The sequence below is a fragment of the Ahaetulla prasina genome, chromosome 3 (assembly GCF_028640845.1).
Source record: "Ahaetulla prasina isolate Xishuangbanna chromosome 3, ASM2864084v1, whole genome shotgun sequence".
In the NCBI taxonomy this organism is placed as follows: domain Eukaryota; kingdom Metazoa; phylum Chordata; class Lepidosauria; order Squamata; family Colubridae; genus Ahaetulla; species Ahaetulla prasina.
This window is the reverse complement of record NC_080541.1, coordinates 187550603-187572991: the sequence shown is the minus strand read 5'-3', so window position 1 is coordinate 187572991 and position 22389 is coordinate 187550603. Positions and strand designations below refer to the sequence as shown.

The 22389-nt window shown below is 37.3% G+C and overlaps 1 protein-coding gene across 1 annotated transcript in view; it reads right to left on the bottom strand.

The window, feature by feature from the left end:
• PKP1 (plakophilin 1) overlaps nucleotides 1-22389 on the bottom strand; it is a 58638-nt gene that overhangs the window by 11737 nt on the left and 24512 nt on the right. The window contains exons 3-9 of the mRNA XM_058177319.1: nucleotides 21520-21947; nucleotides 16996-17140; nucleotides 7599-7806; nucleotides 6901-7078; nucleotides 3482-3596; nucleotides 2094-2246; nucleotides 1188-1364 (exon numbers count right to left, since the gene is read on the bottom strand). Of these exons, the coding sequence (XP_058033302.1) occupies nucleotides 1188-1364; nucleotides 2094-2246; nucleotides 3482-3596; nucleotides 6901-7078; nucleotides 7599-7806; nucleotides 16996-17140; nucleotides 21520-21947 (1404 nt within the window). The remainder of the gene's footprint in view (nucleotides 1-1187; nucleotides 1365-2093; nucleotides 2247-3481; nucleotides 3597-6900; nucleotides 7079-7598; nucleotides 7807-16995; nucleotides 17141-21519; nucleotides 21948-22389) is intronic.

Genomic DNA, 22389 nt, shown 5'->3' with positions numbered 1-22389 from the left:
AAAAGAGGGGGTTGTTTTTGTTTTATAGTGAACTTTGTTTTATAACTTCTTTGCATGGATGCTAACTATTCCATACATTGAAGCAAGTAAAACCCATTAAGTCCAAGTAACATATTACAAGTGGAAGACTATATCACAAAATTAATTGAATTTGAAGAAAAGGTGCATTTGACCACTTTGGCCTGAGGGGGAAAAAAACAGAAAAAATGCAGTCTTTTTTAAGAGACTGGAATCCTTAAATGGAATTTTTGCTGAAGGAAGAAAACACTGACATTATAATTTTGGGCTCTGGGGATTAAACATGAGATTAAGAGGTTAGGGGAAAATATAAGTTGATAATTACTCATTAGAAAGAAGACCAGAAGGCATTTGTATTTTTTTTCTTTTCGTTTTTTCAATGTATTTGTTTCTCTATTTTTTATTTTCTATCTTTCCTTTGTTTGTTTGGTATATTTTACTACAGTGAAATTTTTAAAGCAATTATCTTCCTAATTAATATTTGGCTAATATAGAATATTTTCTCTGATGGAAGAAGTTTTATCAGTATTAGCAGTATTAATTTTTATCAGTAGATTAAACAGAAAAAACAGGTACATCCTTCAGATTCCAGTGGATTTTGATTATCTTCTAAATAAATGTATTTTTCAATAGAAGAGAATATTCATAGTTCAGGGTAGAACTGAACATCATGGATGCTCTCTAAGGTTGGATGTTTGCTTGCAGGTATTTCATTACCTGACTAGATAACGTCATCAGTGCACGAGCTAATTAATATTAATAAAGAGTAACCAAATGTCTTCAAGCAAGCTCAGAGAGCACTAAAGACTCACAATTTCATTTTTCGCAGTTTTATTTTCTTCATAAGGAGGAAGTAATAATAATAATAATAATAATATTTTAATTTGTATACCGCCCTTCTCCCGAAGGACTCAGGGTGGTGCACAGCCAGAATAAAATACAAAAAAAACAGCACATAAAATATTAAGAACAACCCCTTAAAAAAACTTATTCAATTGGCCAAAATTTAAAATACAATAACACCCTATAAAATTTACAAAATTTAAAACCCATAAAAGCAAATTTAAAAATTTAACATCAAGCCAGTCCAGCTAGATGGAATAAATAGGTAAGTAGAGTGTTTTCTTTAAAAACCAACCAAGCATTTAGGGGGAAAGTATAATAGTTACCATTCCTCTGCTTGCAGTCAGATTTTGCAGAGCTCCAGCGCATGCTTCCAGAGTGGCATCTTTTTTGCTCTTTTCCATTAAAGACAGGTAGGTGCGGATGGCATCAGAATGGTACAACCAGCTGGAACCTTTAGGTTTATAGTCCTCTTCAGGAAGCGGTAGATTATATTCATCATACTAAGGATAAATCAAAAAGAAAATCTAAAACATTCAGATTGTGCAAAAGGCCCACATTTTATCACCCTAAGTCATCATTTTACCTTGCTAATTAAATAGGGTACAAAGTGTGTCTCAATATATTTTTGCCCTCGTGGCACAAATATACAAAAGCTTATACAATTGGCACACTTGGATAAAATACCGAAAACATATAGAGATATTGTCTGAGAGGTATCTGTTTTTCTAAGATGCCATTTTACTCTTTTACAATCATCAGAACTGAATTTGTTCAGTGGTTCAGGTTCAAAATAAAAAATAAAAATTCAGTAATCTGATAATTGCCAAAATTCATGAATTTGACAATCTTGCCCCAGGAATTGATAGCATCTAGTTGAGATAATCAACCTTTCATCAGCTTTCAGTGACTTCTTTCAGGTTTTGCCATTTTTATATGAATTTTCATGAAATAGAGGACACCTGGTGAGATTTCATGAATGAATGCCAAAATTGCATAAAATTTGGGGGGTCTCATTAAGCTTCAACAATTCACTTAAAAAAAATACATTTTGAAGGGAAAACAAAGATTTGAGACTTGAACAATTGCTCTGATATATGTAACTGCTAGCACAGGGTAGTTTTCCATTCTAGAGAAAGGATGTAGGATCTTTATTTCAAAGAAAAGTGTCTTCACTTGAATGGCATCTTCTGCAATCTGTAAATGATGCAGTTCCATGCCTCATATCTTACCTCTAACTTTCCTCTGTTGTTGAAGCAGCCTGTCAAGCTTTTATCTGTGTGAGTGTTTCTGGCCAAGTGGTTAAGATGAGTGTATTTATTCGGCACTTCAGCATCCAGGCGGTAGGACAAATTATGAAGGATACAGATACAGTTCTCCACAGACTATAAGAATCAAAATAATTAATTACATATTATGCCAATACATTTGTCATCATTATTTTGTATACACACAAGAAGTACATATTAATGTGTTATCTTGGTTTAGAGATTAAACTTTTCCCACAGTTTTAAATTCTATTATCCTTACAACAGGACTCCCAGTGAATTGCTTGCCATAAAGATTCCTCCAGAAAGAAGATGAGGAAATAGTTACAGAAACCACAAAAGGAATTTGTAACAGTTGTCTGAATTGTTCACATAAGGACAGAAATGGGAAGGTAATGGAAGCAAAGTGATTCTAAGATTATGAAGAAATTAGGTTTGGAAAATATTAAATCAACAAATATGTGGGGGGGAAATCAGGCTTAAAAATTGATGAAACTGAAACCTAATGGTACAGGTAATCTTTGACTTATGACTGTAATTGAGCCAGGCAATTATGATGATAAAATGGATAATCTCATGACCAAGCCAATTTTATGACCTTTTTTGCAGCCGTGGTTAAGAAAACACCATGGTCACAAAGCAAGCACCATAATCATTAAGCAACACTGTGTTAATTAAGCCAATTCATTGTTTGTCGTGGGCAGTTTTTGCCAAAAACTGAAGTAAATGCCAATTTCTAGCAAAAACATTGTAAACTGCTATCACATGACTGCAGGATTCTGCAAATTATTGCTGAGTGCTCAAAATGCAGTCGTGACCACAGGGACAGCCATCAGAACTATGGAATGTGTCAAAAATACCATTTGGGGGATCCATCACAACTTCGAATGGTCAATAGATGACTAGTCATAGGTTGAGAACGACTTGTATTCCAAATGTACAATATATAGAATTTGGAATTTGGTAATAATGAACATTTCTTTTTTCCTATTTACATTGCTACACAACAGGATTTTGTGCTTTCAAGGATGCAGCTACCATCTTACAAGAAATTTGGAAATAAAGAAAGCCCTTTGAAATTGAACAAGGATCTTGCTAAAGTGCAACTCCAAAACTGCAAGATGTCTTGGCTGGATCCAAAGTAATTTTCCCTTTATACTGCAAACATGAGCATTATCACTCACAATATTCAGATGTAGTTTTTACAGGAAGGGGAACTAAAAGATATAGTGAGGAATAGTGAAAAAAAGCTATTTCATATTTATACATTCATTGGGATTCCATCCAAGGCTAATTTTTCCTGGAACCAAGAGCTGTATCAATTCATAAAGTATGCAAAAAGATCTTCTTGCCTTATCATCTGGCTGGTTAGCTGCCACACAATTCTGGGTGTATGTCATCACAGAGTCAATCAGTCCTGGGTAGTTTCTCATGGTTTGACGTCCAGCATCTGCAGAACTCAAGTTCCTACAAGATTGATTTTATAGAGAAAAAGAAAGAATACTTTGTTCAGTTAAGTTTATATATGGCATAGAGAAAATCATTAAATATCTCAGAAAAGCCTTCCTTAAGAGGAAGAAGATTTAGATAGTGAATTTTAGAGATGCTTTGAGAATTAAATTGATTAATCCTCAATTGTATTCTACAGATTTGCAAAGAATAATCTCAAAACAATCCCATCGCAAAACAATTGAGAATAATCTCAAAATAATCACAAGAGCCGTGGTGGCGCAATGGTTAGGGTGCAGTTCTGCAGGCTACTTCTGCTGATCACCAGCTGCCAGCAGTTTGACAGATCGAAACTCACCAGGCTCAAGGCTGACTCAGCCTTCCATCCTTTCGAGGTGGGTAAAATGAGGACCCAGATTGCTGGGGGCAATAGGCGGACTCTGTAAACCACTTAGAGAGGGCTATATAGCACTGTGAAGTGGTATATAAGTCTAAGTGCTAGTGCTTTCTCATATCAGCCAGCCTCTGAGAACACTGGCAGTTACCCTGCAAAAAAGTCCAGCATTGCAAGAAGATCTCGCCCATAGAAGCACCATAAAATTGTGTCTCCTGTTTGTGTGGGACTTTTTTCTCATTCTAGATCCACTTTGAATATGTAAGCTTCACTTTGTTCTTGCAGTTTTGATGATTCCTGGCTTAATATTTTATGTGCAAGCAGTAAATATCAGATCAAAGGGCTTCATCTGAGCTTGTAGATATTATAATCTGATTGATTAGCAGCTTGATCTGTAACATTCATGCTAATTTGCAAAGTCACTATAGTAAAGAAGAGAGAAGGGCCATAGAACATTCACCTAGCAAAAACTTTTATGTGCAAAAGAGCTGCATCTGTTGTGGGTAGAGCTAGGAAAATTTCTACTAAAAAGTACCAGAGCGCTGTTTCTTTTCCATATACAAACCATCCTTGACCTGTAACATTCTAGGTGTGTTGAACTACAGTCTATTATCTCCAGCCAGTATTGAAAGCTTGTATGAATCATGGACATTGAAGTCCAACACATCTGGGAAGCATCAGGGAGAAGAATGGTATAGATAATGAGTGAGCAAGTTTATCACAACCAGGGAAGGAACAACTAGAATTCACAGAGGAATTGTGAAAAATGGGTTATGGTTAATCAACCATGTCAGCAGGAGCAGGTTTCGCTAAGATTTTCCTATCCCTCTCCTCCCCCCGGATTTCTGTAGTTGCAGACTGAAGGTTTGCATTTTGTTTTAAATGGAGTTAAGCAAGTTTATATTTTCTGTTTTCCAATTCATGATAGTTGGAAACCACACCTTCAATATTGGGCAACTGAGGCCACAGAACAAACACTCAAATTCATCCCTTTCTACTCAGCTACTTTATAGTTAAATCTATGTTTCATAACAGAATAAATAAAATCAATGAAAAACTCTGCGGGCAAATGGTAATAAATTATTTGATTAGACGTTTGGATAAAATAGACAACTGTTTAGACAGGATTATGGTACATCTTAGTAAAGCTGCCCATGGTTGAGTTTTAGAAATCATTTAAAAAAGCAGTAGCAGCAACATGCAGTTGTAGAAATCAGTTGCACATATGGTTGTAACTATTGGAGAGGGAATTTTGCCCCAGGAAGGAGCAAAACAGAAGATACAATAAAGTAACTGAAGACAGAGAATGTCATACCATATTTTCAGTGGGTACGGATGTGATATGTTGGGGTTATTTATAATAAATTACAAAATATGAATACATTGTATGAATGTTACATTGAAACCAAATCACAAAATATGGAAGAAGTCTCACTTTTGTAAGATCCCTGGTTTTCCTCAAACACTGATTTCAGCATTTCAGTTTAAGGTAGAAATACATTCAATACTTGCTATTGTTATTCAATTAAGAGTCAAACATTATTTTTAATCTTCTGCAGATCACCCAAATTGTACCAGTAGCTTCTGATCTATCTAGTGCCTATCCCTGTCCTAAGGCAGTGCTTCAGTTGATTAAATTTTCTAATTGCAAATATGTTTCATCTGCCCATCCAATAGTTCCCAGTTGCTGGCAGCTAGGAGACTGGTAGTTGAAAGCTACAAGTCAGAACTAATATCTGCATGCCAAGGTCGGTTTGATTTTTGCAAGCATGAGCAAAACCTCCTCTGCCCACAAATTGCCTTGTATAATATAAATTGGAGTGACTGACAGAATTCAAGATATTTTAGATAGGAAAGTCAATACAATAGGACTTTTTATGGAAAATCAATAGCCAGAGGCTATTATTTAAATTCTCAGAAAAGTAAGCAAAAAGGATTACATTTTAACAATATAGTTGGGCATTTGTCTGTGACATAATCAGGGGTATCAAACTCAAGGCCTGGGGGTCAGATCTAGCCCATGGGATGCTTAGATCTGGCCTGTGGGGCCACCCTGGAAACAGCAAAGGGCTGGCCAACTGTGCATCTGCTAGCAAAAACAGAGCTCTGGAGGGCTGTGTATGCTCCTCCTGAGCTCTGTTTTTGCTGGCAGAGGGTTGCAGGAGGCCATCGCAGCTGAAAATGGAGCTCAGGATCCTGTTTTCGCTGGCAGAGTGCTCAGGCCACCACAGGTACCCCCGACATGAGTAACATCAAGCTGCCCACGCCCATTCTGGCCACAGCTCCCCTGGCTCCCCAAGGTCAAACACAACTCTGATGCTCAATGAAATCGAGTTTGACACCCTTTGCATAGATCTTGCACCTGCTTGTAATTTAATTAAACAACAGCAACATCCAAATATATTATTTACATGGATGATTGCATTATCTAATTCAGAAGCTTTAATTATGGCAATTGAAGAGTTTAGATGGGCTTTCTTTCCTTGATCAGTTTTTTTTAAAAAAGAAGCTTAGTGACTACCTATTTCCTTCCGAGCCATTTCAAGGTATTGCTGCTTTTCTTCAAAGACCTAAATGGCTTGGAAGCCAACACTGAAAGAAATGCCTCCTTCACACCAGTTTGCTAACATGCAAGATCCAATTCTGTAAGGTCCCAGAAACCATTCTTCATATCATCAACTCCACTGAAGATAAGGCTTAAACAATGACCTTTTTAAACAACAGAATCTCAGCTATATGCAAAAGTATGCAGAGTTTTCCATCTTTTTAAAGTTTGATTGTTTAACTTTATATTATTGATATCACTGTCTTTGTAAATATTTGAAAAACATATAGTTCTTTTGGAGGACAGTTCCAGAATACTGGAACTCATTCGCAATAATTTTTAATGATATGATTAAAATATTAATATTATGTCCAATGGTGTACCTTAAACAGCCAGTGGCATTGAAGAAAACTTCTGGGTCAACAATTTCTCTTGTTCTATTGCTAATACCATCACACCATCCAGAAAAGGGTACAATAACACGATCAGTCAGAACCGGAAGAGCATCATGTATCAGATCTTCTTTCAGTTCATCAGTGGAGGACAGGTTCCAGAGCAATCCTGGAAATTAAGTTAAAGAGGTTTGTTGCTGGAGTTCGCAGTGTGTCTCTTTCTAAATAGATAGGCAAGACAGAATGATGTGAAGTCTGTCTCTAAATATTCGCTGAAGTCAAGCAGGTCTTCCAAGTAAATTATCACTGAAGGATGATACTAGAAGCCTATTTTCTGATCACATTTAGCCTTATCTTAATGCAGGAATGTTACTGAAATATGGAACAAAAAAGAAAATATGAGATAATTCTTTTCCTGTTATGTGGTAAGATATATTTGCAAAATTCTCCAATTCACACACAAAAAAAGAAGCCATGTTAAACTTTTCCAATACAAATTAATGGAAGAAGAATGAATTTCTTGACTGAATATATTCAGGCATTTACAAATCACTTAATCTGTCAGCCATCCTAATAACTAGCTTCCATTTCTTGAAGATGCCTATCTTTTGTATCCAAAGTATCCTTTTAGTTGCATTCTATGACTCATTGTCACTGTTGTTTCACCTTGCTGTAAAACAAAAGAATACCTGTCAACTGCTTCTGTATTTCAGTGTTCCCAGTCCTCCTCAGGAGACTCACACACTCTCGAATTCCATTCTGCCTGCGGGTTTCTAATTTATTAGCTGGATTTCTGAAGACTAAATTTCGAAGGGCCCCAGCTGAAGCTTGCTGTACATTCTCATCTGAACTACGCAGAAGTTCAATCAGCTTGGCAATGCCTCCAAGTCGGTAAACCTAAAAAAGAAATAATTGAAATGCTCATGGAACAAAACTGATCATAAAGCTCTGCTGTTGTTTCAGTCAATACAAAACTTTTGTGTTAAAAGTTGAAATATATGCCTTAAGGAAGCTCCACTGCAGAAAGTATGCATGTGTAACCATCCTTGGCACATATACTAGGGAGGTGGAGGTAATGGCTACTATCTCCTCTTCAGAACTATATGAGAGTTTCTTGAAACCTCAATGGTTTTCTTTGGAATGGAATGGAACGGAATGGAACGGAATGGAACGGAATGGAACGGAACGGAACAGAACAGAACAGAACAACAGAACAGAATATTTCTGACTGATAAACAACTGCCTAATACCAGGAGTTAAAAATGATCTCAAAAAATTGAGTCATGTCTTGGTCTTCCCATTATTCAGTTCTCAAACTGAAGACAAATGTACTATTGAATATAAATTATGTCAGTAGTTTAGTAAATACAGGATTTACATATTTTAAGCAATGGCTGTAATATCAATCTATTTGCATTATAAGAATGGTGTTATGAATTATGTGAACCAGAACTGTGATGCTGACTTGAGAAAAAATGGTTTAGAGTTCTACTATGAATAAGGACTGATGCTGAGCAGCACTTTTTTGAGGTGACTCACATATGGAATCAATGCATTCAGGAAAGGAATGTATTACATTGTATGAATAATAGCCACTGCTTGCATTTAAGTAAAATATTTCGAGTGTCTGTGTTTTTACCGAACAATAAAACAGTGTTGAGCTAGGGAGGGAATATAGAAAATTTCCATCTCCTGGCCTAAACTGTGGCCTCCAAGCAATCATCAGTGTGCTGGATGAACTCACAGATACTGTAACATCATATGTCAGCTTCTGTGAAGACCTATGTGTACCTACAAGGAACTTGCAAATATACAGTAACAACAAACCTTGGTTTACACCTAAACTTAAGCAGCTACGACATTCCAAAGAGGAAGCCTACAGAAAAGGTGATAAAATGCTGTACAATCAGGCCAGAAATGCACTAACAAGGGAGATCAGAGCAGCAAAAAGAAGCTACTCTGAAAAGCTAAAGAATCAGTTTTCAGCAAATGAACCAGCAAACATGTGGAAAACTCTTAAAAATATCACCGGCTATGGCAAACCTCCTTCCCAGGCTGAAGGTAATCAACAACTGGCAGATGACCTGAATGAGTTTTACTGCAGGTTTGAAAGGAAACTACAGCCACCTATCTCCACAACCCCCATCTCAGACACACCAACAACAGCCAAGCCTCCTACAACTGACCCCATTTCATTGGGTTCACAACCCCTAGTGATCACAGAAAAGGAAGTGCAGGACCTATTTCACAGACAAAAGCCAGGAAAAGCTCCAGGCCCAGACAAGATAACTCCTTCTTGCTTAAAAGTCTGTGCTGACCAATTGGCCCCCATCTTCACCCATATTTTCAATAAATCACTAGAGATGTGTTATGTTCCTTCTTGCTTCAAACGCTCTACCATCATCCCAGTGCCGAAGAAGCCCACCATCAAGGAACTGAATGACTACAGACCAGTTGCTTTAACATCTGTAGTCATGAAAACCTTTGAAAGGCTAGTGCTTTCCTACCTGAAAACCATCACGGATCCGCTGTTAGACCCCTTGCAATTTGCATACCGAGCAAATAGATCAACAGATGATGCTGTTAATATGGCTCTGCACTACATCCTACAACATCTTGAATCTCCAAAGACCTATGCAAGGGTCCTTTTTGTAGACTTTAGTTCAGCATTCAATACCATCATTCCAGACATTCTTCTAACTAAGCTAAACCAGCTACAGGTACCGGAACAGACTTGTAAGTGGATCACAAGCTTCCTAACAAGCAGGAAGCAGCAGGTAAAGCTAAGCAAGATCACATCAAATACCTGTACAATTAGCACAGGGGCCCCCCAAGGCTGTGTGCTCTCCCCACTTCTCTTCTCTTTGTATACCAATGACTGCATCTACAATGATCCATCTGTTAAGCTACTGAAGTTCGCAGATGACATAACAGTGATTGGTCTCATTCGAGACAATGATGAATCCACATATAGACGAGAGGTCGAACGACTAGCCTTGTGGTGCAACCAAAACAATCTGGAACTGAACACACTCAAAACCGTAGAAATGGTGATAGACTTTAGGAGAAACCCTTCCATACTTCCACCTCTCACGATACTTGACAACACAGTATCAACAGTAGAAACCTTCAAATTTCTAGGTTGTATCATATCACAAGATCTAAAATGGACAGCTAACATCAAAAACATCATTAAAAAAGGACAACAAAGAACGTTCTTTCTGCGCCAACTGAGTAAGCTCAAACTGCCCAAGGAGCTGCTGATTCAGTTCTACAGAGGAATTATTGAGTCTGTCATTTGCACCTCTATAACTGTCTGGTTCGGTTCTGCAACCCAACAAGAAAAACACAGACTTCAGAGAATAATTAGAACTGCAGAAAAAATAATTGCTACCAACCTGCCTTTTTTTTTTTGTTTACATTTATATCCCGCCCTTCTCCGAAGACTCAGGGCAGCTTACAGTGTATAAGGCAATAGTCTCATTCTATTTGTATATTTTTTACAAAGTCAACTTATTGCCCCCCCAACAATCTGGGTCCTCATTTTACCTACCTTATAAAGGATGGAAGGCTGAGTCAACCTTGGGCCGGGCTTGAACCTGCTGTAATTGCAGGCTCTGTGTTCTAATAACAGGCTTCTTTACCAGCCTGAGCTATCCCGGCCATTGATACCAGCCTGAGCTATCCCTTCCATTGAGGACCTGTATACTGCACGAATCAAGAAGAGGGCCGTGAAAATATTTGCAGATCCCTCGCATCCTGGACATAAACTGTTTCAACTCCTACCCTCAAAACGCTATAGAGCACTGCACACCAGAACAACTAGACACAAGAACAGTTTTTTCCCGAAGGCCATCACTCTGCTAAACAAATAATTCCCTCAACACTCTCAGACTATTTACTGAATCTGCACTACTATTAATCATCTCATAGTTCCTATCACCAATCTCTTTCCACTTATGACTGTATGTTTATAACTTGTTGCTGGCAATCCTTATGATTTATATTGATATATTGACCATCAATTGTGTTGTAAATGTAATTGTGTTGTAAACCTTGATGAACGTATCTTTTCTTTTATGTACACTGAGAGCATATGCACCAAGACAAATTCCTTGTGTGTCCAATCACACTTGGCCAATAAAAATCTATTCTATTCTATTCTATTCTATCAGTTACCTAGAGTATAGAAAATACATTTTACCTCTTTCTTTAGTGGGATAGGGGAGACATTTGGAAAGCAGGTACAAATCTATTGAACCCATCTCCAACATTAATTCATCTTCCCACTCAGAATATTTTATTGCTAAGGGCTCTTATTACTTACAGTCGAGCTTTAATCTGTATCTTTTCATGCTCCTTATATTTTTAGCTCAAAGTGGCCAGGTCCCTTAAAGAAGGGGTCTCCAACCTTGGCAACTTTAAGACTTGTGGACTTCAACTCTCAAGAGTTCTTCAGCCAGCAAAACTCAGTGAATTCTGGTAGTTGAGGTCCACAAGTGTTAAAATTGCCAATGTTGGAGATCCCTGCCTTAAAGGATCCTTTAAGATCCTTTAAGAAAGAAAGGAAATAAATTTGAAGTGCTGGTGCTGGGCTTGCATACCTAACTATAATTCCCACTTCTTTTCTGCCAACTAAAGTTATCAAGAGTTTAAATTATTATATTTACCTAAAAGGAAGTCTGGTTTAATTAATACTTAAGACAAGACCTTTCTGTGGGTACAATGACAAAACAGTCAATGTAACTTTTTTTTTTCTGTCCAATTGCTGCTCCTACAGTGACAACTTTCCCTAATTCTCATTTCATGCAAAAGGGAAATTAAATAAATTATTTTAACTCCACATTGTTTTTACTTCCCATTGTATTTATCTGGTCATATACAGAATAAATTTATTTATCTATCTGAAAAGAAGTAGAAAAAAACATCTCTTCTCTTCAAAGGCTTAAAACTCAGGAATCATGGTGAGAAAGGAGTTTTTGCAAACTTGAAAATGGACCTCACAGTGAGCAGCATCTTTGGTTGAACTGGAATTTCAAATATATCATAGCTGTCCAGAAATATATTGTGTCCATTGTCAAACACCACCAGTGTCATGGAATTGGCCAGAATGCGAAAGTATTGTCATATTTCACTGAACTCTTTATTGTGTGTGTGAGGTGGGATTAGAATAGTGTAAGAAGAGGATTTCTTTTGCAAACTGGCTATAGAGTTCAGAACATTCACAGTGCTTTCCTGTAAACAACTCGATTTTATTGTCCAGCATGTAGGTGCCATAACAGATAGATTGTACTAAATATTTATATTCCCCCACCTCCAAAATCTGCTAAATAGTACCAGAATTACTAACAGAATTGCTATTCTAGTAGATTATAGAAAACATGAATATTCATAAAATCAGCAGGCTCAGACTAATTTGTAAATACTGTGTACGTTTATAACATAGTATATACCAGGGCTTTCCAACCTTGGCAACTTTAAGACTAAGCAAAGCTGGCTGAGGAATTCTGGGAGTTGAAGTCCACAAGTCTTAAAGTTGCCAAGGTTGGAGATCCTGGTGTATACAATTACTAAACTGTTTGAATAGAATAGAATAGAATAGAATAGAATAGAATAGAATAGAATAGAATTTTTTATTGGCCAAGTGTGATTGGACACACAAGGAATTTGTCTTGGTGCATATGCTCTCAGTGTACATAAAAGAAAAGATACGTTCATCAAGGTACAACATTTACAACACAATTGATGATCAATATATCAATATAAATCATAAGGATTGCCAGCAACAAGTTATAGTCAAACAGTCATAAGTGGAAAGAGATTGGCGATGGGAACTATGAAACAATTAATAGTAGTGTAGATTCAGTAAATAGTCTGACAGTGTTGATGGAATTATTTGTTTAGCAGAGTGATGGCCTTCGGGAAAAAACTGTTCTTGTGTCTAGTTGTTCTGGTGTGCAGTGCTCTATAGCGTCGTTTTGAGGGTAGGAGTTGAAACAGTTTATGTCCAGGATGCGAGGGATCTGCAAATATTTTCACGGCCCTCTTCTTGATTCGTGCAGTATATAGGTCCTCAATGGAAGGCAAGTTGGTAGCAATTATTTTTTCTGCAGTTCTAATTATCCTCTGAAGTCTGTGTTTTTCTTGTTGGGTTGCAGAACCGAACCAGACAGTTATAGAGGTGCAAATGACAGACTCAATAATTCCTCTGTAGAATTGGATCAGCAGCTCCTTGGGCAGTTTGAGCTTACTGAGTTGGCGCAGAAAGAACATTCTTTGTTGTCCTTTTTTAATGATGTTTTTGATGTTAGCTGTCCATTTGAGATCTTGTGATATGATAGAACCCAGAAATTTGAAGGTTTCTACTGTTGATACTGTGTTGTCAAGTATCGTGAGAGGTGGAAGTATGGAAGGGTTTTTCCTAAAGTCTATCACCATTTCTACGGTTTTGAGTGTGTTCAGTTCCAGATTGTTTTGGTTGCACCACAAGACTAGTCGTTCGACCTCTCGTCTATATGCGGATTCGTCATTGTCTCGAATGAGACCAATCACTGTTGTGTCATCTGCGAACTTCAGTAGCTTAACTGATGGATCATTGGAGATCAGTCATTGGTATACAGAGAGAAGAGAAGTGGGGAGAGCACACAGCCTTGGGGGGCCCCTTTGCTAATTGTACAGGTATTTGATGTGATCTTGCTTAGCTTCACCTGCTGCTTCCTGTTTGTTAGGAAGCTTGTGATCCACTTACAAGCCTGTTCCGGTACCTGTAGCTGGTTTAGCTTAGTTAGGAGAATGTCTGGAATGATGGTATTGAATGCTGAACTAAAGTCTACAAAAAGGACCCTTGCATAGGTCTTTGGAGACTCAAGATGTTGTAGGATGTAGTGCAGAGCCATATTAACAGCATCATCTGTTGATCTATTTCTTTTTCTTTTTTTCTTTTTTTTGTTTACATTTATACCCCGCCCTTCTCCGAAGACTCAGGGCGGCTTACAATGTAATTTGCTCGGTATGCAAATTGCAAGGGGTCTAACAGCGGATCCGTGATGGTTTTAAGGTAGGAAAGCACTAGCCTTTCAAAGGTTTTCATGAGTACAGATGTTAAAGCAACTGGTCTGTAGTCATTCAGTTCCTTGATGGTGGGCTTCTTCGGCACTGGGATGATGGTAGAGCGTTTGAAGCAAGAAGGAACATAACACATCTCTAGTGATTTATTGAAAATATGGGTGAAGATGGGGGCCAATTGGTCAGCACAGACTTTTAAGCAAGAAGGAGTTATCTTGTCTGGGCCTGGAGCTTTTCCTGGCTTTTGTCTGTGAAATAGGTCCTGCACTTCCTTTTCTGTGATCACTAGGGGTTGTGAACCCAATGAAATGGGGTCAGTTGTAGGAGGCTTGGCTGTTGTTGGTGTGTCTGAGATGGGGGTTGTGGAGATAGGTGGCTGTAGTTTCCTTTCAAACCTGCAGTAAAACTCATTCAGGTCATCTGCCAGTTGTTGATTACCTTCAGCCTGGGAAGGAGGTTTGCCATAGCCGGTGATATTTTTAAGAGTTTTCCACATGTTTGCTGGTTCATTTGCTGAAAACTGATTCTTTAGCTTTTCAGAGTAGCTTCTTTTTGCTGCTCTGATCTCCCTTGTTAGTGCATTTCTTTTATTTATTTATTTGTTTATTGTTTATATTTATATACCGCCCTATCTCCCAAAGGACTCAGGGCGGTTTACAGGCATTTAAAAGCAAGAAATACAATAAATACAATTCTAAAAACAATTAAAAAACTTATTCAAAAGCCTTAATTAAAAATATAAAAATTAAAACCCAAGATAAAACCCATAAACTAAAATCTAACTCAGTCCTGCGCAATTAAATAGATATGTTTTAAGCTCATGCGGAAGGTCCGAAGGTCCGGAAGCTGACGAAGTCCTGGGGGCAGTTCATTCCAGAGGGTGGGAGCCCCCACAGAGAAGGCCCTTCCCCTGGGCGTCGCCAGACGACATTGCCTCGCTGACGGCACCCTGAGGAGTCCCCCTCTGTGAGAGCGCACGGGTCGGTGAGAGGTATTCGGTAGCAGCAGGCGGTCCCATAGATAGATTTCTGGCCTGATTGTACAGCATTTTATCACCTTTTCTGTAGGCTTCCTCTTTGGAATGTCGTAGCTGCTTAAGTTTAGGTGTAAACCAAGGTTTGTTGTTACTGTATATTTGCAAGTTCCTTGTAGGTACACATAGGTCTTCACAGAAGCTGACATATGATGTTACAGTATTTGTGAGTTCATCCAGGTCTGCAGAGGTATCTTTAAAAATATTCCAATCAGTGCAGTCAAAACATGCCTGTAGCTTTAATTCTGATTCCTCCGTCCAGGTTTTCACTGATTTAATTATTGGTTTTATGGCTTAAGTCTTTGCCTGTAAGCAGGTACAAGGTGAATCATGCAATGATCAGAGTGTCCTACAGCTGCACGTGGTAAAGACCGATAGGCATCTTTTAGTGTTGTGTAGCAGTGGTCTAGAGTATTCTTGCCTCTGGTGGGACAATTGACATGCTGAAAGTATTTTGGTAGTTCTTTCCTTAAGTTTGCCTTGTTTAGATCTCCCAAAACAATGGCCAGTGAATCAGGGTGTTTGGCTTCAGCCTCCATGATTTGGTCAGCTAGAGTTCGTAATAGGCTTGTGGTGGGACATAAACAGCAATTAGAAGAAATGAGGAAAATTCACGAGGCGAATAGTAAGGTTTGCAGTTGATAATTAGAGTCTCTAAATTGTTGTCACGGAATTTGTAAATTATGTTAAAATCTTGACACCAGGTTGAATTAATATATAGGCATAAGCCTCCTCCTTTCTTTTTACCAGATGTTTCTGGAATCCTGTCTGATCGTTCAATTTGAAATCCTGGAATGTTCAGGCTGCTATTTTCAATTGATTCATTTAACCAGGTTTCAGAGAAGCATAGGACTGCTGAATTGCGAAAATCAGAATAGTATTTGTTTAAGAGGAGTATTTCATCCATCTTATTTGCAAGTGAGCGTATATTTGTTAGGAAAATTGAAGGCAGAGGAGTTTTAATGCGACTTCTTAATCTGTTTGATGAACTTTCTGACTCATATTCTAAACAGTAGTATTTATTTTTATTTCAGAGAGCTTAATTATATTCTCATTGACCAATAATGACGTTTTTAGTACAGGAGGATATTAACCTAACTTTTCTAAAGGAACATTTTAATGATAAAATTGAATATAGTTGGAATTTCACTGGTGTCTTGTTTGCTACTTGGAAAGTAATGGCTAAGTATTCCAATTTCAAGATTGTTTTGTTGGATACAGTTCTTGAATTCATAATGAATATATTAAAAATAACCATATCTTTAGAATCGTTAACTGAATATAAATCTTATAAATATAATATAAATCTTATATAAATCTTTTGTCTTTATTCAAATAAGGGTATTTAAGTATATTCCAATTGGGATTACTTCTAATAGCTGTGTGTTTAGTTTCTCAAATATAAATTATTTGTGGACAATATAATGTTATGATTAAAGGGATGTGGTGGTTCACTGGCTAAGACGCTGAGCTTGTCAATTGAAAGGTTGGCAGTTCAGTGGTTCGAGTCCTGAGTGCCATATAATGGGGTAAGCTCCTGTTTCTTGTCTCAGCTTCTGCCAACCTAGCAGTTTGAATGCACGTAAAAAATGCAAGTAGAAAAATAGGGACCACCTTTGGTGGGAAGGTTCTGTGTGCCTTTGGCATTTAGTCATGCTGGCCACATGACCAAGGAGACATCTTCGGACAGCTCTAGCTCTTCGGCTTTGAAACAGAAATGAGCACTGCCCCCTAGAGTTGGGAACAACTAGCACATATGTGCAAGGGGAACCTTTACCTTTACCTATAATGTTATGAATATTAAGTAAATGTGGGTGTAAAACCACATTTATTTATCCATGCAATATGCTTTAGTAACTTATTTGGGGTTGAATGGATATGTTTTTGGTTCCTAATTTGAGCTTTCTGTTGGAGCTATAGAAAAAAAATGTTCTGACATAATTCTGCATTTTTTACCTTCCACCATGAAGCTGAAATAATGTATTTACCTCTTGCTTGGCAGATTCATCTTGAAAACAGGTATGCTGGAGGTAGTAGGCACCCATGGCCTGGTTCTTCTCATCTGAGGAACACAGGAGTTGAATGGCTTTCTGGATGGTCATTGCTCCATATTCCACTTCATCATGACATATTCTGAATATAAAAAGAAGAAACATTCAAAACTGCCTCTGTCATCATGCAGGGTGGAGTATTTTAAAAAGAAATATGAGTTGTGTGATTCTTTTGACTTTTCAGCAGGCATGAGCTTAGTTTTCATGATTTGAAAATGGTCAGGATTTAATTAAATAAATGAAAGAAACTTTTGGAGAGGTTTGTTAAGTTGGGGACACTGCTATGTTATAGTTTCACCCCTTCGTCATAGTGTTGTATTAAGTATCCAGATCATCATTATGTTAAAAGTTATTCTTTTAACACAGAATTATTCTTAAATTAAAGCTTTACTTCCCAGATTTTTTGTTTGATCTGTCAGCCTTTTTATATGCTGATCATGATACTCTTTTGATTTCTGCTCTTTATTGATATATGCTCTAACTTCTGTTGTGTTGTCTGTGACTCATAATTGTATCATGATTACATAAAATTATCCTAAATATAAAAATATAACAGAATAACAGAGTTGGAAAGAACCTTGGAAGTCTTCTAGTACAATCACTTGTTCAAGCATGAAGCTTGTATCATTTCAGAAAATAGTTGTCCAATCTTTTCTTAAAAGCCTCAAGTGCTGGTGAATCCACAACTTCTGAAGGCAAACCATTCCACTGATTACATGTTCTAACAGTCAGGTCATTTCTCCTTAGTTCTAGGTTGCTTCTCTCCTTGATTAGTTTCCATCTATTGCTTCTTGTTCTGCATTTAAATGTTTTGAAGAATAGGTTGACTTGCTCTTTTCCCAGGTAGCCCCTTGGATATTAGAACACTGCTATCATATTACCCCTAGTCCTTCTTTTCATTAAAGTAGACATATCCAGTTCATGCAACTGTTCTTCATATGTTTTACCTTCAGTCCCCTCATCATTTGCTTTTCTTTGCACTTTTTCTAGAGTCTCAACATCTTTTTTATATTGTGGTGACCAAAACTGGATGCAATATTTCAAGTATGGTCTTATGAAGGCATTATAAAGTGGTTACAAAATTACATAGATCGCACCATCTGCAGCATTCTAATTATCTTTCTATAATAACAAGGCAAGATTACTGTGCCAACTTTTGCATTTGTAAAACATAGAACTTAAAAGTTAAAGAATTGAATTATTTGAATTCCTCATATTTATCAGTTAAACACTTATTTTGACTATCTGGTCAGAATGAATATTTGGACAGTCTTCTCATCAAGACTGTTTCTTCCATTCTTTACAGATAGAAAAAAAACTAGCTGCTATAAATGTGGCATTCAATCATATTAAATTAAAAATCACATAGTTGAAGAATCTGGTAAATCCCAGATTTTGATATTGGTCTCTATGATTCTCTATGTCTGTGAAAAGAGATTTGGAAATATATAATAATTGTAGAGTTTCATAGGATTTCCAATATTTGGGGTAGTCTGATGTAATATATAATGCTTCTTCATATTAACAATTGCCAATAGGGAATGACTGAAATAATGCCTTAGGGTATGAAAGTGGCTCTGAACTCTTTTTTCCTGTTGTTGTTGTTGTTGTTGTGGTTGTTGTTGTTTTTATTGTTAGAATTATTGAGCACTATTTGACACAACTCATAACAGTAATCAGAATGCTTTAGCCCATTCAAAGGCATGACTGATGAATGGGACGATTCCACAGAGGAAAAAGGCAAAGCTAAAATGCAAGAGGCAGGGTAATCACAGTTCAGTAGTAGAATCACATGTTTCCTGCAGAAACTGCTGGACTCATTACTGGGTTGTGTACTCAGAGTTGGGCAAGACTTTGACTTGAGTAAATTTCAATTTTGATCAGTTTCTCAATACTCCAGACTTAAGCTTGTTGTGCCCTGTTCCATCTATTAAGCAAATCTCTGTAATAGAACCTCCAAATTTCAACTGACCTGGAAAATAATACATATGAAACAAAAAATCCTCGAGCTTCTTTGGGCTCTCAAGAATTAAACTGTCAATCCCTGGGATGGGTGCACATCTCTAAGTATTTATTTATTTCAACGGAAAGTAATATATGAAATGGACTTTCCATTCTGGCTAATTTCAAAAGTGACTCACTCACAGTGCCCTTTTTAAAGCAACCACATTAATTCCATCCCATTCCCACTGTATGGTACAGGACCAAACAGTCTCAATTCTAGAAATGAAACTTCTCCCAAAGAGGAACCGGTTCTACTGGATGGAAGAGTCACCAGCCAGGCCTGTGCTTCAAGGCAAACAACTCCCCAATCTGGACCAGTTTCACAAGATGAACCACACCCAATTGGAAAGGGTGCTCCAAAGGGGCCACTCCTGAAAAATTTGGCAGAGGAAAGTGTTTCCCACACAGTAGTTTAAGAGACGAAAGCAACTCTGTTCTAATAGGAACCTGGAACTGTAATCATTATTTCTTAAGGAGAGGTTTAGGAAGGCTGCTCAGTTTTAAACTATAGCATGCCAGTTGCACTGCTGCACCTAGAATAGTCCTAATACATTTTATTACAACAGAACAGAATAGTTTGCGTACCATTATCCACCTCATTTTCAGGAAGGTTTGCAATGCTGGCTCATATATACATTTCTCTACATCTTCTTATTTAAAATAGTTAGATGAAGCTGAATCTAGCATGCAATTACTTTACAGAACTACTGCAGAACATGTATGGTTGCATTAAACTCATCTCTTTCCAAATAGTTAAAGCAAGTATGCACTGTTTCTTCAGAAACTGTTTCTAGCTGTCCCTAAAAGTATGTTCAAAAACATTCATACAAACCCCTAGAAGCTGTCATGTGAACCTGGAAAAAGACATAGCTGCTTTAATGATTCCATTTGTACATAATACTATAATAAATTCTATGTTCTGTTTAGGTAACCATTCCCTAAGAGAAGCTGAACCATATTGCTCACTATCCAATGTTCATGAGTAGTTAATACTCAGAATTGGTTAAACATTCTATGAATGCAGAAATTATTATTGGTTTCGTTTTATTCCAATGGTTGAAGTCTTTTAAATATAGGTTAAGTAAAAAAAAATCCTATTGGAATTTTTAGATCTTTATATGTAATTTTTCTTTGGAAGAACTCAATCACTGATCAGATATTGAATCATAGTGCTAAACATTCAGCTATCAGTGGTGTAGCAGGGAAATATATTAATAAACAATAGCTTATTGATCTACTGTTAAATATGGATACCACTTATTTTCTTACTCAAGGATTCTTTATACATAACTGTATATGCAATTCTAATAAGGTTACTTCCTCATTAGTATGCTTAGGATTGTAGCCTAAATGGCTTCCTATCTCAGACAAATTCTATCAAAGTCATATGAAGTGTGCCGGAGTAAGGTTCTGAAGTTATTATTATTATTATTATTATTATTATTTACTTTATTCATTAAACATGAAACTCAGTCAACTGAACATTCAGAAATAACATATAGCATTGACTGGTGCTAATGGTTGATATGGGTTGCTGCCAACATCCTAGGTATCAAACAAGTACTTTCTTAACATGTATGATGTTCCAAGTAGCATAGTTTTTTGCAGTTCGGCTGGTGTTATTGCAATGAAACATGAAACTCAGTCACTGAACATTCAAAAATACATCACAAATAGCATTGACTGGTGCTAATGGTTGATACGGACTGCTGCCAGCGTCCTAGGTATCAACCAAGTACCTTCTTAAGATGTATGATGTTCCAAGTAGCACAGTTTTTTGCAGTTCGGCTGGTGGTATTGCAATTTGTTGATGTATCTTATAAAATTCTTGGACATGGTATCAAGTGCCCCAATGACAATCAGTATCACTATTGTTGTTGCTGTTATTGTTATATTATTATAACAATATAACAATATTATTATAACAATATAAATATATATATATAAATATATCAATATAAATATATATATTTATATAAATATATATATTTATATTATATATATTGTTATATAGGGCCGCGGTGTGGCTCAGGCTGTAAGAAGCCTGTTATTAAAAACACAGCTGCCTGCAATTACTGCAGGTTCTAGTCCCACCAGGTCCAAGGTTGACTCAGCCTTCCATCCTTTATAAGGTAGGTAAAATGAGGACCCAGATTGTTGGGGGGGCAATAAGTTGACTTTGTAAAATATACAAATAGAATGAGACTATTGCCTTACACACTGTAAGCCGCCCTGAGTCTTCGGAGAAGGGCGGGATATAAATGTAAACAAAAAATATTATTATTATTATTATTATTATTATTATTATTATTATTATTATTATTATTATTATTATTATTATTATTATTATTATCGTGATGGAAACCAAAATGCTCCAGCTGGGTTTTCATTATGCTGTTTATGCACATAATTTCCTACATCATGGGCCACACAGAGAAAACATGAACCGAGACTTACTTGGAGCGACCTTGTCCGTAGATTGCATCAGGCTTGCTGGCTACAGGCTGGGCATAGACTGCATCTTGCTTGTTAGCAGACGTGCAAGAGGGGGTGCGGATTGGAATTCTCTTATTTGACCTTGTGAGGGTTGAAATTCCTTCCTGGTTGTTGCATGTAGTGCTGTAGAGGCTGTGACGATGTAGACTGGCCTTGTGATTCACCCGACTTCCACTCTGATTTCTCCTTAGCGTGCCTCGTGGAGGGTCATTGTAGAGGTCTGGCTCACTCCGACTACTCTTCATATTCTGCACAAAGCAGTAGTCACTGCCAGCATGTGTAGGACTGCAGATCTTGTTATAATGCTTGCTACCCCAACTGTCCATTTGGCTGTAGGAACTATAGCGTTTGTTCTCAGCTGCATTTCTTTTGAGCGTTCCATTGTACATCTGATGGACATAGAAAGAAGGCAGAAGGGAAGAAAAACCAGCAAATGTCTTTGATTAATGTTGTTCTTCAACTGATTGACAAAGACAAAGGGAAAAATACTGGAAGAGACTGGGTGCTGGACTCAATGAAAGTAACATTTACTTTGATAGGAACAATGAATGAATCATGCTGAATAAGGAGTACCAGTCAAAAACATACTGCTCCCAGAAATAGCATCTAACTGAGAGTAAATATTTTCAAAATACAATTCCATGACGGATAGTCACTGCACTCAATAAATCAGGGGTTCCCAATCCCCAGTCCATGGGCCGGCAGCAGTCCATGGCATGCCAGAAAATGGGCCACACAAACAAGCAAAGCCCCATCTGTTGGATGCAGGAAGCACACGAACCCCACCCCCTCCAGTCCAGGGAAAAATCCCTCTCCATGGATCTCCCTGGG